Genomic DNA, 12,888 nt, shown 5'->3' with positions numbered 1-12,888 from the left:
TTCCCACCATTTCACATACACCTCCTTCATTACAACCAAACAGGGATACCAAGTCTCCTCTGAGCACCCCCTACTGAGTTCAGTGTAATCTGCTAAAGATCACACTTAAGAGGGAGTACTAGGCTTTATGCTGCATGAATTTCCAATTTTTAACACGTCTGACACGCCATTATTAAAGAGCCCCAGTAAAACTCAAGCCTATTACAGGGTGAAAGAGAAAACATGAAATCCATTTCCAAAGGCTCATGTCAAAGAAAATCAAACAATTACTATACATTATTAATAATGAGAACAATCATAACAACAAGCTGGCCGAACAGTATTTACAACAGGGCTTGACTGTGGGCTCAAATGATCCCCACTGCTTGGAATGTTCTCCTCTCCCACTGCCACCCATCAAATCCTTCATCTTTCTTCAAGGTTCAGTTCAGTGCCATCTCTTCATTACATTCTTCAGTTCATTCTTATCCAGACTGTTTGCTGCAACTGGTAGGAGGTCTCTCTCTCTCTCTCCTTTAATCCCCACAGAATCTTTAATTCAACATCCCTTAAGGAACTGTACACAAATAACACACAGCAACAGAATATGGTATACATATATTCTTCTCTGTTACAAGTCCTAGAGGGTAAAAATTGTAACTTATTCATCTTTACATTCACTAAAGTACCTTAGAAAATGTGTTGCAGATTTGCTAAGTATTTATTAAACTCTTAAATTTACGTTCTTCCATATCACAAAGGCATCAAACTAACTGAAACTTAATGCTGAAGTTATATTGTTCCAACACTCTGAAGTAGGAAAGATCTTGGTTAACTCTTTTGGTTAAATGAATCAGTTGAAAGGAATGACTTAGATTCAAAATTTTATACTCTATTTGAGAATGAGAACATGTCCATTTCCTAATACTCTGCAAGTGATTACTTACCTGAGACCATGGTCTGTGATCTGATAACATCCAGACAGACTGAGAAACAAAAGTACACGTCCAGTCTCTTGATCAGATTTTTCACTCCCAGAGTAAATTAAGTCTGTTTCCCTAAGCAATCTCGTCCTTGATGCTTTTCTACACAATGCAGAAGACTCTGGGAGTGCTGACATAGTTCTTAAAGCTGTTCCTGTGCAACAAAATGAATGACCACAATACGCAAAGGCCGGTGAAGCACAATGCTGCTGCCAGCAGACGCTAGTCCTTAGTCCAACAATGTCCTTGCTGTAACAACCCGAAGAGGAACAACTAAAGTTGGATGCCGTTTCCATTACACAAAGACTTTCAACATTTCTGTGTCTCCACTCTACAGCATCTTCAATATCAGCCAAATCTTCAGCATCTAACATCCACACATATGGAGAAGTGAAACTTTCAGAAGAAACAGGCTTAGTCCAGGGATGTTCATTATCTATTTCTTCTCCAATGCCCTTGGTGGTCAAATCGTGCAAACAAGCATACTGGTTGGTGGACTGCATGGTAATGTCTTTATTTTTCCATGTAGTCGAAGTAATTTTGCCTGTAGAAGTTTTCAAAAGGCCACTCTGATGAGATGTCAGAATTCCAAGAGCTCTAGAAATCTTTTCTAGAGCCACATCTGTGATTTTTTCACATCCAGATAGATCAAGATGCCGAAGACTCTGGCAGCAACCAAGCCAAGACCAACTATAATTCAGAGGTAACAAGACTATTAGTGGATATTGTTAAAATCTTCAAAAGCATCTGATTACATGTAAGTAGATGGAAACTACAAGAAAGATTTTTAAATCTAATATAATTAAACATTGACTGAATATCTATTGTCAGGCACTATTTTACATGTTAGGGATATGAAAAGACAGTAAGAGTAATTAGGAACTAAGAGTATCGCTAACCTAATGGAAGGGTAGGAGAGGAGAAGGGTATGGAAGGGAGAGACTGCTTATCATCCTGAAAAGTAACCAGTAGAGGAAAGGCCGTACACACATGAAAGAAAGTATATAATAATTAGTGGAGTAAGATCCAGAAGAAATAAGCTCTTAGGAATTGGGAGAGAATTAGCCTTAGCCAGAGATGAGTACATCACTCCTGCTGCAACAGGAAGAGGTGGGAAAGAGCAAGGTAAGGTACAGTAAGAAGTAGCAGCATCCAAGGAAACAAAGTTGTGAAGAGTGTAGCTTAAAGAAAGTGTTAGAATTTCAGACTAACTATGAACAGTTTAAGAGGGAACTTTGCCAAATGGTACTGAGAGCCTAACTGCGCCAATCTACATGGCTGCACAGCAAGGCTTAAAAGCCTAGGCAGACTATACATAAAAATAGATTAAAAAAAATTTCTTCTGCATAGCACAGGGAACTATATTCAGTATCTTGTAATAACCTTTAATGAAAAAGAATATGAATACGAATATATGTATATATGTGCATGACTGGGACATTGTGCTGTACACCAGAGACTGACACATTGTAACTGACTATACTTCAAAAGAAATTTTTTTTAAAAGGCCTAGGCAGAGCACAAGATTATAAAGATGACAATGATACACGAGTTTTGGATCAGCTGGGATCTATGGACAAGAGGCAAAGAACTGGAGGGTGCTATCAAGTTACTGACATAACATGACTGAAATCTGATAGTAAAAAACTATAGTACAATTAAACTCAAATTATGCAAATGAAAAATCACAGGAACAATTCTATTGATTCACAGTTAGAGATCATTAAATATAAATATTCAAAAATAACTAACCTGTCAAATGCAGAATCTGAAATGTCAGTTTGGGTAAGATCCAGATGCTCCAGGTTAGGACAAAGCTCTAAAATCTGCCTAACCTAGGAAGGAAAAAAGTCACTATGAAGATCTGTAGCCTTTTAGTTAGATAAGAGACATAAGTTTTAGTAAATAATATTAATCCAGTGGTTCTCAAGCTTTTCTGCATGTAAAACATCACTTTGATTCTGCATTACAAATATATATTATATGATTAAGTCCCAGTGAATCTATTTTACTAATTGTAAGATTAGATCCAGGAAATTTATATTTTGAAGGAATACCCAAGGAGATTCTGATGTAGAATGTCACAAGATAGTCTTTTATAAAGCAGTGATTTATTCTCAGTTGCCCATCTTACCATGTCTTACATATTATAAAGAATCATATAAAACTGGGTTTCATCACTTAATATAATCTGTGAAACTAAACAAATGATTTAACCTCTCTTAGTCTCTGTTTCCTTTTCTACAATGTGTAGACAATGATATCTATATACCAAGATTACTATGAGAATTAACATGAAAAATATAAAAATTAACAGTGTATCCCTACCCATGGTAAGGTACTCTCATGGGTAAATTGTTATTTTTTTTTCCTTAATTAAACTTAGGAATAAGCAAGCCAAATGTAGGTCATTGCTACTTTTTCTTAATACCCAAACTAGTGCTAATTTATACATACCATTTTGCTGGAAACTGCAGAGCTGTATGCTAATACTAAAGTTTTCACGGAAGTACCAACATACGGTAGAACATTATGAATTAAGCCATGGAGTAAACGTTTTTCCATCTGTGCAATGCTGATAGCAATCGATTCCTCTGCAGACTCTTCTGTAAAATGAATTCAAAAGTCTAAGAATATACTAATTATAGTTAGGCTACTCAAGGAATCACCAAATCATTAAATACGCAATACTTTTTGCTCTCCTTTAACTCCCATATATATGCGAAGTAAGTTAAGTGGTCAAGGTCTCACTCTCCAGGACTTAAAGTTGAACAGGTCTGACATCAACTAAAAAGAGTCAAAGGGTTAAAAAAAAAAAAAAAAGTTGAGAGTATTTTCTCATCAAGCTAACTAGTAGGGAGAAGGAAAAAAAAACCCTCCAGTTTCAAGTACTGAAAAAATTTTGTAAAAAAACTGACTACTTAATATTCTTCAAGTATAAGTTTTTCAACAAACTATAGCATATCAAAAGGAAAATGAACCATAATAAAAGCTGTCATTCATGATTTTACATAGATAAAAGGGACACAGAGCTAGAAGAGATTTCCTGACACAGTCACTTCCTTCTTTATTTTTCTCCACAGCAGATGACACTATCTAATACAATATATATATTTTTCCTGTGTTTGCTGTTTGCCTCCCCTCTCCAAATTTTATGCTAAACAAGGCCAAGGATTTTTTTTCCATTTTGTTCACTATTAATCTCATGCCCAGAAAGTGCCTGCCACAGTGCAAGCAAATCACCAAATTAAACTAGAATAGACCTCTTTCTTACATGGTACCCTCCAAACATTTAAAACTATACCAAGCTGTGGTACCTTTATTTCATAAAAATAAACTTGCTGCTGAAAGAATAATCTTCGTATTTATAGTCCTTACTTTCCACATGTTTAGTTCTTTTGCCAGACCAGCTTACTGCAGGCAGGCAGCTTACAAACAAAAAATCCCTGCAGGTTCAATTTTACCAAGTAGCAGACTATCTTATTCATTAATTTTTTTTATTATTTCACCATCTTTTAATAATTACTATATAGAACAGTATCTAAAACAGAATTTATACCTTTCTCCTCCATATTCCCAAATAGCATCTTACTGCACCTCTATTACAGGACTTTCCAATACGTACCTTGATTAAGAATAGTGTATTCTAAATTCTCCTGTTTGCTGAGTTCTTTGAAGGCAGGAATAGTCTTATTCGCCCTTGAATTCTCTCACAGTGCTTAGTGAATGGCTACACTAGTTTATATAACCTCTTACCATTTACAAGGAATTTCCATGTATATTACTTCTTAGTTCTACAACAACCACGTGAGGCAAGTGGCGTGACTGTTTACAAATAAATGAACAGATTCAACAGCTTCATGTTCCTTCCTCTGGGCCACAATATGACTCAATATAACAGTACTAATCAGCTGAAATGGCCCTAAAAACACATTGCAAACTGCAGAGCACTAAAGTGAATGTATATTATTTCAATAAGGAAAACCAGCTGTCATTTTCTGATTTTTTTTAAAGTGTCTAAATAAATATTAAAACATATGGGAAACAACCCTGTGTATTTTTTAAAAATACTTCAAACAAAACTTTAAATATGCTTATTATTCTTTCAAAGTTTAAAAAGTAATAGGCTTAAAAACACCAGTTTCTTTAGAAACACAAAATACATAAACCCGAACACCTAAGTAACTGTTACGTGTCACATTAATTAATAAAGCACCATGTAGTAATTTTAACTCCAAACAAAGCTCACCAGATTCGTCTATGTCCGCATCTTCATCCCACTCCTGAAAAGCACGACTTTCATCTTTCCTATTTTTCACCCACTCCTCGTCAGGTTCAGTATCCAGTTCAGTTGCAGGACCACTGTACCAGTCACCTACCCAACAAATAAATAAGAGGGACAAAATAAGAGTATGCTGGCTACCATGACAAAAAAATTACCTACTTATAACAAAAAACCTCTGCATACATGAGCCCCAGGCAATAGGCCAATATTGCTAGAAATATTCAATTGTGGCTTTAAAAAATTACACTTAAAAACACAGAATTCAATTTCAGACATGCCAAAAAGAACTATGAAAGATAATTACCGTCTTAACATGCAATTTTAGAAATAACTGAATACAACCCCATCTTCTTCCCCTACTGTGGCTTCACACTGGGTCCAGCAACACCCCCATCACGACAGTAGCTAATAAACAAAAGGAAGCAAGACTTCCTGCTCTGTAGTGAATCAGCCAGCAATTCAGAAATAGGTGGGAACAGAAGTCAAGGGAAAGATTAAGGTAAAGTTAAACCATAATTTAAAGATCCTGGAGAATATACTGCAATTAAACTACACGATTGTGAAGTAAGCGACAATGCAGAATTAATTTACCTAACCCCTAACATGACATTTACCTTAGGGTGTCTCAGCCTTACCACCACTGATGTTCTGAGCTGAGCAGCTCCCTGTTGTGGAGAGCTTTCCTGCGCGTTGTAGGGTGTTTAGCAGTAACCCTGGCCTCCACCCACTGGATGCCAGCAAAGCCCCCCAAGATGGGACAAACAAAAATGCACCCACAGACATTTCAAACATCCCTTGGAGAGGGTAAAATCAATTGTGATTGAGAACCATTGAACACAAATACCATAAATTAACTGAATTAAAACCATTTTTACTGGAACATCTTAAGCATATTAAAAACAGGGGAAAAAAAAGCATATTTAAGATCTGGTTAACCTCACAGAAGTCTACCACAGCATTATCACATTTGATCATTTCAAATAGTGTCCAGTTATGTATTACTTCCTAAAAATTCATTCTTCATAATCAAAAATACAGCTAAACAAAAAAGAATGTGATATACCCATATTTGCCTTATTTGACTTTTCACTTAATATTTTATTATCATACAATAGGAAAACTTATTCCACATGAGATAATAATTCAGCTCATATAAATCTACCCAACACTCCAAACATCTTCATGCAAAAAATATTAAATATCTAACAAAAGTGTATTCTAAAAGTGCCATATATTGATATAAAAAAATAAAACTTTTTAAAATCAGACTCATAGCTTAATTATGTGGGAAATAAATATATCCATGTCAAAGTGACAAATTATAGAAAACTAAAAAGAACTTTTACATGAATTTTGAGGTACTCACCTAGAAAAATTATTTTAATTCAGTGACAGAAAAATACATGCTGTATCAGCTTTATTTATCCCGTGACTGCATTATATGTTTATGAAAAAAAATTTTCTTTAAGTGTTTACATGTAAAACTAACTTACCACAATGAAATTATATAAAATTGTAGTTTATAGAATGAGGCATCACTAATCACAAAAAATATGCTAAAGACAAAAACAGACTCCACTATCTTGAGCCACTACCAAAATGGAGACACAATGTCTCACCTTTAAATTTTATAAAGTTTATTTTGTATTTTTAAAATAATTGAATTACTTAAAGCTGTTCTAACAACCTATTAATTGTATTTTTAACTTTTTGTGATGAAATATTCTAAACATAGTCAAAAGTAGAAATAAGTAGCATTAAACAAGTGGCATAATAAATACCCACGTATTCATCACATTATCTTCAATGATTATCAACATTCTGCCAATTATTTTCATTCCTTCCCCAATTATTTTTAAAAGAAATTGCACATATCACATAATTCGCCCTGAATACTTCAGCATGGCTAGCTTCCTAAAAATGCACACACAGACACATAATCTAACTATGAAACCCACTCACTAGTCAGTCTCTCAAGAGTCCCCCTCCCTGGCCTTGCTTATGAATGTCCGTATGTATTTATTTTAAAAAAAACTGACTGAAATATTTTTAAAACAAACTAAACATCCCATTTACCTACCTCTGGCCCAATGAACAGGGTAAAGATGTTTCCAAAGTGATCCAGTCTTTGCCAGCTGAGACCACTTAGTGCTTACTTGACTGCATCGACATAATTCTTGAGGATTAAGATAACTGAAAATTGACAGCATTACCTCAGGAGGAAGATGGGTTATACCTGTGGATTGTTCTGACACTTCTGCTTCTGAAATAAAAAAGAAAAACTTTAACATTAAAGGCTATAAAGAACAAATGTAGTAAGAAATTACAATCACATTTCTACAAATAAAATCCAGTGCCTAAAGTCCACTTCTTCCTGCTTGCAAGATGTGAAAAGGAAGTAACATGGATTAGAGGTAACATGGAGATGTTAAATTTGGTAAGAACCTGGAGGGTTAAACTATCACAGCCCAAATCATACTTCATCAGCAGGAGCTACAATAATGAACACAGAACTGACTTCCTCTTACAAAGGCGTCACAGGAAAACAATACTCGCTTTGTAGCATGAGGCATCATTTGAAAAAGGAACCCAGCAGGTTATACAGCTTTAAGTCAGCAAGTGCAGAGTCGGCCAGGTTATGAGATCTCCAAGGCATTTTTAATGACACACACAAATCTCACACACTTTCCATTCATGCACTACAACTTCTGTCAGTATCTTCCTTGTGTTTCCTCTTTTATTTTCACATTTCACATAAGAGCTCTGTGAAGTCTGACCTCTTTTAACCTTTTCATGTCTTAACCTACTTATCCCCCACTTGAGTCAGCTGGGACAATGTAATGTAAATATTACTAATGCTGGTGTACATGTATCAGGAATCTTTTGTCAATAACTATTATTGAAAACACTCACTGGATATCCAATTTCCTGTAACGTATTATTTCAGAAGCAATTTTCTGAAGGAGAAGTGCAAATGAGGTGTACAATAAAGAATATTTAAAGATTCATTATTAAGGAACTAAAAATTTGAGTACCTTATATACTGGATTTGTCTTCACAAAGCAATTTTAATATAGTAACGCTATGATCAAATTACTTTAACCCAACCCTTTCAAATGGCAAATATTTTAAACATAATACAGCTATAATTTACTTTGAAGGAGTGGGAAAATTAAATGTGTGATGCTTTTAAATCCCATGTTATAATTCAAATTAAACCAGACACGATAGGTCTTGGCTTGGTGTCTAAGACACAAGCTGCATTTCAGAGTGAAGCACACAAGCTTTATGGATTTAATTATACAGCTTAATATATAAAAACAGCTTTGTTTCAACATGCATCTCATCTACTTTGTTAAATAAAAATAAAAGGACTGATTCCAAAGACTTTCAAGTAATTTTAACAGGAATGTCATTGCTACTGCTCATCTAGCAAAAGCAAAAGATTTAAGGATGTCATTTAAAAGGCAAAGTTATCAAAGATAAATTAAACTAAAAATGAGGAAGTAGTCTATTAAGAAAAAAAGCAGGCATATTTTATTTGCATTTGTCATTTGTTTTCTCAAAGTGACTATACACAGAAAAACTACGCCTCTCATACTAACTCCCCTGCATATTACTGGATCTAAACCAAGAGAATGACACATGGAACGATGGAAATAAAACTGTAAGCATTAAATAAATGTGAAAACTGATGAGAAAAACAAGGAACAACAGAAACAGCCACTGTGGTCAAGGGAGTTCAGAAAACAGGATGACACTGCAAAAGTGCTCTACATATGGTAGTTCTCAATTTTGATTGGCTAAAAAATCTGTATTACATATTTATATAAATAATATTGATACTATCATCTATCAAAATAATGATTATTTCTATTATGATGCATGTTAAACTTCTTTAAGAAACACTATACAGCACATGGTCCAAGTATACGAGGTGCTAAATGATCAGACAACATTACATTCTAAAATAGAAACTACTATCAATTAAATTTACTACACTTGAAAACAAATGGCTTAAATTATCCTTCAAACAAAATATAAAGTTCTTATCAACAAGAAGTAAATGGCCTTGGAATGAATAAGTTCCTGGCCATCGAAACATATGACTCTCACCTGTATCTGATTTTTCATCCACAGAATATTTAAAGAACTTCTGTCGCTCCTCAGCTTGATTCCACAGGCTGAGGCCTCTGAGGAGCTCTGCGGCGTCCTTCTGAGAGCAGTGCTGTGCAATCACTTTCTTTTTAATATCCTTAAGCTCTTCATAGGTAAAATATTCCATTAACATGGGCTGAAAAACCTAAATTAAACAAAATACTCATCAGGAAATATGCTTAACTGGTTCTGTTGCACTGTACACTTTTTAAATTATTAATGGCTCGAGTGTGGTCAAATGCCCATGTTAAGAGCAAGACATAAAGATTTAGTTGTTATCACTAAGTTAGCTTATCCAAAACTGCACAGAAGAACACCACAAGATCCTTCTTTCTGTGGCTTCTCCAGTTAGTAAGTCAATCCCTTAACAATTTAAAAGCATCCAAACCAGAAGGTCTTCCTGTACAGAGCTTGCCATACACTCTCAATCACTCTGTATGGTCGGACATTTAGGTCCGTTAACTGCCTTCTGCTACTGCAACTGACCTCTATCTAAACCGGGCCTCTACATCACATAAGAATGGTATTCAGTATATTAGAATCATGAAAGTCAGAGCTTTACTAAGACCTTCAACTATTCAAAATTATCTGGGAGATTTCTTCTCTGAAATAGATGTTTAGTCCCAACCTCTAACTGACAGAATTAGAATCTTAAGAGGTAGAGCCAAGGGCTTTTTGTTGTTGTTTCATAATGCTGACATACATCACAGGTTAAGAAACACTGCTCTAGTAACTTGGTAGTTTCAATGCCTGTTGCATATTTGCATATTATAATAACCTGGGGAGCCTTTAAACTGTACCCATGTCAATATCTCTCACCTGATTTAACTGGTCTGGAAAGGGCTTAATTAAAAGGAGATTTTTCTAAATAGCAATCTGATTACAAGGTGAAGCCTTATTATACTGAGAATCACTATAATAACTGATTTCCAGCTGAACAAGAATCAAGTTTCTCATAAAGTATTTTCTCTATTCCTCACCCTGATATTCATCCCACTTTAGAGAAAGAAGAGAATGAGAAAATGTTTTGCTAATCCATTCAGTGATATCCTAATACGTGTGCACTAGGTGTAAGGCTGATAAATTTAACACCACCACTTAATTACAAAAATCTACTCCTAAAAAAACCACTAAAAATTCTTTAAACTTAATATGAAAATACAGGAAAACATTAAAAAGTTTAAAGAATCTTTTAAAAAAGAAATAAAACAGAAAAAAGTTCAAAGAATCTTCTAAAGGTTCAGGAAAGACAGTAGGATTGCATAAAAAGTTATTAACAGTGCCATCCACATAACAACATAAGTATTTGTTGAGTAAATGAATTAAATCACTCATTCAATGGAAAGCAACAAACTCTCTAAGGGGACAAAATGAACTCTTTTTCCTTGGGTTTTTCTTCATTTCCTAAAATGAACTAGAAGTCCATCTTCCTATACATTATTTTGAAGAATCAAAGGCGAAATAACATTTTTTTTAATTTTATAAATCAAAATCACAAGGGGAAGAAATATGCTTACCTCCTCTTCCTCTTTCATGTGAGGAAGAAAATCTCTTGTAAAAGCCTCCAATCTTTCTTTCAGCTGTTTTGCATAATTTAACTGCTCATATTCATTCTGCAAACAAACAAAAAAACTGTACTCTATAAAAATGCTGATAACTATAATGGAAAAGTATCTGAAGACAGACAGCTATATATACATATAACAGATACAGATATATATGTTTATATGTATAACTGAACTGCTTTGCTGTACACCTGAGACTAACATTGTAAATCAATTACACTCCAATAAAAAATAAAATTTTTGAGTAAAAAAAATTGGTTCATTATTTATACTGTATCTGGTCCTAGGAATTCAGTTTAAAATGTAACATGAAACCTCAGGAAAAACATTAGACTAGCAAACAGCAAAGTGGTCTCTGCACTTTTCTAAGTATAAAAGATGTCCTTAAAACATCTTTTAAAGGAAACTTGAACTCCTTTAGTCAGGTGATCTCATACTTTTAAAAAATGTCATAAAAAGTATTTGCTCAAAGCTTCCATTGACTTCTAATGTATTTACACAATTCCACGTGTCAGTTTTCTTATACTTCAGAGCAGCCCTTAAAGGCCTACTGGACTATATCATTACAGAATCCCTTTAAGGTCACCTGGTGTCTCCTCCACTAAACAATTAATACCTGTTACATTATCCTTCAGAAGACCATATACACTTCAAAAATGACTAATTGTGGGTAACAGCTGAAAAGTTCTTCCTCATACAAACTAAGATCATATCTCCCTGTAACTTATCCACCGCTCCTCTATCAGCCCTCTCAACTGAATACATGTGGAAAATTTACAAAATAATAAAATTTTTTTTAATATGGGAATATTTCATTCCTGCTGAGTCCTCTCTAGTCTCTTCCTTTTTGAACTAATTTATTCAGCTACTTCCCGATAGCCTAGCCAATGTCCTAGTCTCTTAGGATTTGACACGTTTTCCCTAAGCATAACCAAGTGGTCTCTATTGCTACTTACATGCTAATAAGTATCAATTTTGCTTTCCGAACTACCATTCTAACCTGAAAGCCCGACTATGCCTCCTCCTATTAATATACGTCCACCTGGACTGCACAGGCAGTTCCAACCCAATCTGTTCATTATGGATCTTTTTATTCCCCCAGCCTCTTTCATATTCCGTAGAAAGTCTGGCTCAACTCTATTTCTTTTCTCATTCTCCATTCCTCTCCCCTTTACAGACAAGCACTGCTTTCTATCAATGTTATATCCTACATTATTCTCAAGTCTGTCCCCTCTCCCACTCTCCACTAGTCATTACTTTAGTTCAGATTTTAATCATTTTACTGACTAGATAATACGTGAACATGTTATAAAATTCAAAGAGCATAAAGGAGTATTTAATGAAAAGTGAATCTCCCAATACCATCTTCCCTCCCATCAGCCTATCCCTACTCAATCTCCCAACTCCCCACCAAGTAGCTATTGTGTATTTTTCCAGAGACTACAATAATTTTTTATAACAATCTTCCTGCTTGAGTCTTTTCCTTCCTTCAGTCCATCCTCTTCCCTGATGCAGAACAGTCTTTCTTGAACACAAATCTATAAATTAAAAGTGTGTGGTGGTTTGAGAGAGTTGCAACTTACATCTATGCTTCACCAAGTCAAACAGGGGACAAACGAAGATCAAACTTCAAATAGCCCATAATATGTAAATACAATAGGAAAATTTTTCTACACTAGTATCCTAAACTATGTTCATTCTAAGTAACAATTTTACCTTTAGTCACCAGTGACTGCATTTACTACCGCTTTCTTTTAAGAGTTCAGCAAATGTTATCAGAAATTTAAAAATTTTAAGTAATTAAAATTTCAACTTAGAACAACACCTTTAAGATTTGGGGAGTAGCATTCATGATTAAATTTTGTATAGAGTAACAAAGTGGTAACTGATAAAGATTCTCATCAAAACTCAGTGAGGC

The 12,888-nt window shown here is 34.6% G+C and overlaps 1 protein-coding gene across 3 annotated transcripts in view; it reads right to left on the bottom strand.

Moving 5' to 3' along the window:
- The window catches only part of FBXL5 (F-box and leucine rich repeat protein 5), a 40,633-nt gene that overhangs the window by 19,394 nt on the left and 8,351 nt on the right, over window positions 1-12,888 (bottom strand). For all 3 annotated transcript variants that reach the window (XM_072946058.1, XM_072946045.1, XM_072946050.1), the window contains exons 3-9: window positions 10,923-11,018; window positions 9,364-9,550; window positions 7,328-7,510; window positions 5,212-5,337; window positions 3,420-3,568; window positions 2,715-2,797; window positions 927-1,652 (exon numbers count right to left, since the gene is read on the bottom strand). In XM_072946058.1, coding sequence (XP_072802159.1) covers window positions 927-1,652; window positions 2,715-2,797; window positions 3,420-3,568; window positions 5,212-5,337; window positions 7,328-7,510; window positions 9,364-9,550; window positions 10,923-11,018 — 1,550 coding nt within the window. The remainder of the gene's footprint in view (window positions 1-926; window positions 1,653-2,714; window positions 2,798-3,419; window positions 3,569-5,211; window positions 5,338-7,327; window positions 7,511-9,363; window positions 9,551-10,922; window positions 11,019-12,888) is intronic.

Source organism: Vicugna pacos, chromosome 2, assembly GCF_048564905.1.
Source record: "Vicugna pacos chromosome 2, VicPac4, whole genome shotgun sequence".
NCBI classification, from domain to species: Eukaryota; Metazoa; Chordata; class Mammalia; order Artiodactyla; family Camelidae; genus Vicugna; species Vicugna pacos.
This window is presented reverse-complemented; position numbering and strand designations above follow the sequence as displayed.